This window comes from Setaria viridis, chromosome 3, assembly GCF_005286985.2.
Source record: "Setaria viridis chromosome 3, Setaria_viridis_v4.0, whole genome shotgun sequence".
In the NCBI taxonomy this organism is placed as follows: domain Eukaryota; kingdom Viridiplantae; phylum Streptophyta; class Magnoliopsida; order Poales; family Poaceae; genus Setaria; species Setaria viridis.
The window spans coordinates 38,401,393-38,404,801 of record NC_048265.2 but is presented as its reverse complement, the minus strand read 5'-3'; the positions used below and the strand labels follow the sequence as shown (position 1 = coordinate 38,404,801).

The following is a 3,409-nucleotide window of genomic DNA, read 5'->3' as shown; positions in this document are numbered from 1 at the left end:
TCTAGTCTCGCATCTATCCATAGGGTTGCATGTAATTAAACAGATGGAACTCCCCTGCTTCTGTCTTCACTAGAACTCATATTTACGGACTTCTATGGCCTGTAATGTAGTATGATTTTTCTTCGCTATTAGTGGAAGCATAATATTAAATTGTTTTAGAAATTAAACAATGGTAAATCTAGTTATCGTTTCTTACTGTATCTTAAAATCAGTTTCATAGAACCTGGTTAACTTACAAGTAGTCACTGGATATCACTCAATTTTTTAGTATATAATGAAATCCTACTAAATTTTTCCACCATCATAAATATTCACATAAGGTTCCATTGCATTCATTGAGCAACACTCAACTATATATGTCTCATGTAATAAGGTTGTGTAAGGCTTTCAAAACTTTTTCAAAGAGCCAAACGTGACTTTGCCTTTTGAGCCATTAGTGGGGTCACCTACTTACTTATCAAGTTGCCTATAAATACGACAGCCCCCAATTTCTATAGACACCAATTCCAAGCTTCTCTCCATCCTCGAACTTCATTCAAGCCATGGAGGTCCATGCTAGTCTCCTATTCACCTCCCTTGTTCTCATAGGCCTCCTATCTCACACCACCCAACCCATCACCCTTGGAAAATGTGAAGGATCTAGTTGGTGCACATATATTGTACGTGTGCACCCTCCTCCAAACTTTTCCATGGACATGAGCCGCATGAGCCTTGAGGACTGGTATAGATCATTCCTCCCACCGCGAATGGCTAGATCCAAGCCTCAATCGCCATTCATACACACATATAGAGAAGCCATTCTTGGGTTTGCCGTGAACCTCACAAAAGATGAGGCCGAATACATCAAGACCAATGATGGGGTCCTTATGGTGTACCAAGACAACCTAATTCCACTCTTCACAACCCACACACCAGATTTCCTTAGCCTACGGCCAAATGGAGGGGCTTGGAATAGCTTAGGAATGGGTGAAGGAATCATCATTGGGCTCCTAGACACGGGCATAGACTTTGCTCATACATCTTTTGATGATGCTAGCATGGCCACACCACCTGCTAAATGGCGTGGAACCTGCAAGTTTGGAAGTGTTAAGTGCAACAAGAAGCTTATTGGCGGAAAGTCATTGATTGGTGGTGAGAATAATCCTGACGCTCCACACGATGATGTCGGCCATGGAACACACACTGCTAGCACAGCTGCTGGCAGGTTTGTGCAAGGTGCCAGTGTGCTTGGTAGTGGCAATGGTACGGCGGCTGGCATGGCCCCACATGCGCACCTAGCCATGTACAAGGTATGCAATGAGCAGGGCTGTTATGGCTCTGATATCCTTGCTGGAATGGAAGCCGCTATTGCTGATGGTGTTGATATCTTGTCTTTATCACTCGGCGGTCGTCCACAAGCCTTCCATGAAGATATTATTGCCATTGGATCCTTTTCTGCCATGAAGAAAGGGATATTTGTGAGTTGTTCTGCAGGAAATTCTGGTCCACTTCCCAGTACATTGAGCAATGAAGAACCATGGGTGCTGACTGTGGGTGCAAGCACAATGGACCGGCAAATGAAAGCCGTTGTGAAGCTAGGCGACGGCCGCTCATTTGTTGGTGAGTCAGCCTACCAACCATCTAACCTTGCTTCTTTACCAGTGATGTTTGAACTTGATGGTTCTGGAAACATGACCGGGAAAGTGGTTGCTTGCGAGCTTGAAGGCTCTCAAGTTGAGATTGGTCAATTTATCAAGGATAATGGTGGTTCTGGGATGATAGTACTGGGAGCTGAGGGTAGTGGCCACACAACTTTTGCTGCAGCCAATGTCCTCCCCGCCTCATTTCTGAATTCCCCAGATGCTACTGCGGTCAGGCAGTACATTAAGACATCCAGCAAGCCAACAGCCTCAATCATTTTCAATGGCACGGCACTGGGAACCGCTCCAGCTCCTGTAGTTGCTTACTTCTCATCTCGAGGGCCTAGTACAGCAAGCCCTGGTATTCTTAAGCCTGACATCATCGGACCTGGAGTGAATGTCATCGCAGCATGGCCATTCAAAGTAGGACCAAATACAGCTGATGGACATGGTAAGGTCTTCAACTCCATGTCTGGAACATCAATGTCTGCACCTCACCTTAGTGGCATTGCAGCTATTATCAAGAGTGCACATCCTGATTGGTCACCTGCGGCGATCAAGTCAGCCATCATGACAACAGCCTATGTTGTTTATGATAACAAAAAGCCTATCCTTGATGAGAAATTCAATCCGGCTGGTCATTTCAGTATTGGTGCTGGACATGTTAACCCTTCTGAGGTTATCAATCCAGGTCTAGTATATGACACTGATGTGGAGCAATACATTTTGTATCTCTGTGGCCTAGGTTACACAGATTCTGAAGTCGAGATAATCACACATCAGAAAGGTGTCTGCAGCAAAGGAACAAAAATAGCGGAAGCTGAGCTGAACTACCCTTCGATTGCATCAAGGGCAAGTTCTGGCAAACTTGTTGTGAACCGTACTGTCACAAACGTTGGCGATGCGATGTCGTCTTATACCGTTGAGATTGACATGCCCAAGGAAGTTAAGGCGACAGTGTCTCCAACAAAGCTAGAATTCACTGAGGCGCAGGAGAGTAAAACATTTACTGTAAGCTTAATCTGGGATGCTAGCAAAACTAAGAATGCTGAGGGAAGCTTCAAGTGGGTCTCTAACAAGCATGTTGTGAGGAGCCCCATTGTAATATTCTAATGTAAGATCATCATGATATAACTTCATGAGAGACTGCTACTTATTGTAATAAATGTTGAGTTTATCATGAAATGTTTTATTCATATGTGCTGTCTTCAAATCACATACAGCGTCATAATACTTATAACAGCACACCGATAAAAATAATTGTCTAAAATTATATGCTTCTATGAATGTAACCATACAACTACACATCTTTCACTGGCCAACCCTGGCCTCTACCACTTTAAAAAGTGAATTTAAGAGGGAGGACGTGTGAATGGTGAAGTCATGGAAGTCTCTGACTTGACTCCGTGCACTTTTGACCATTTCAGTTCCTTGCTGACTTCACCCGCTGTTTCTTTTTGGCAGCTAGTCTGTAACTTCAGTTCGGATGGAGTCAAACAAGATGACATATTACATAACTTTGCACAAACAAAAGGCAGTGGTATAAACTATAATGTGCCATATAATCTTTTTCAACTGCTAACATGTTTGCATCTCGTTCGGTAAGTAAGTTAAATTGCACAGCAATGCAACGCTGCTAACAAAGGTAAACCTCAAACAGTTGCAACTTGCAACTCACCTCACATCTTATCTCTTTCCCATCAGGACCCAGCCTGTCTTACCTCCGCCTTGAGTCTCTGTACAACAATATATCCAACACCTTGCCAATAAAAAAATACATGTAGGGGCCT

The 3,409-nt window shown here is 43.7% G+C and overlaps 1 protein-coding gene across 1 annotated transcript; it reads left to right on the top strand.

Annotated features, from left to right (window-relative positions):
- The first annotated feature begins 517 nt into the window (after positions 1 to 517).
- Positions 518 to 2,753, top strand: LOC117849270 (subtilisin-like protease). The gene has a single exon (XM_034730833.2). It carries the CDS (start codon positions 543 to 545, stop codon positions 2,730 to 2,732), a length of 2,190 nt encoding a protein of 729 aa, XP_034586724.1. The 5' UTR covers positions 518 to 542; the 3' UTR covers positions 2,733 to 2,753.
- The last annotated feature ends 656 nt before the right edge of the window (positions 2,754 to 3,409 follow it).

What these genes read in the sequence shown, in the direction of transcription:
- LOC117849270 (XM_034730833.2), top strand. Translation starts at nt 543, where the DNA reads ATGGAGGTCCATGCTAGTCTCCTATTCACCTCCCTTGTTCTCATAGGC.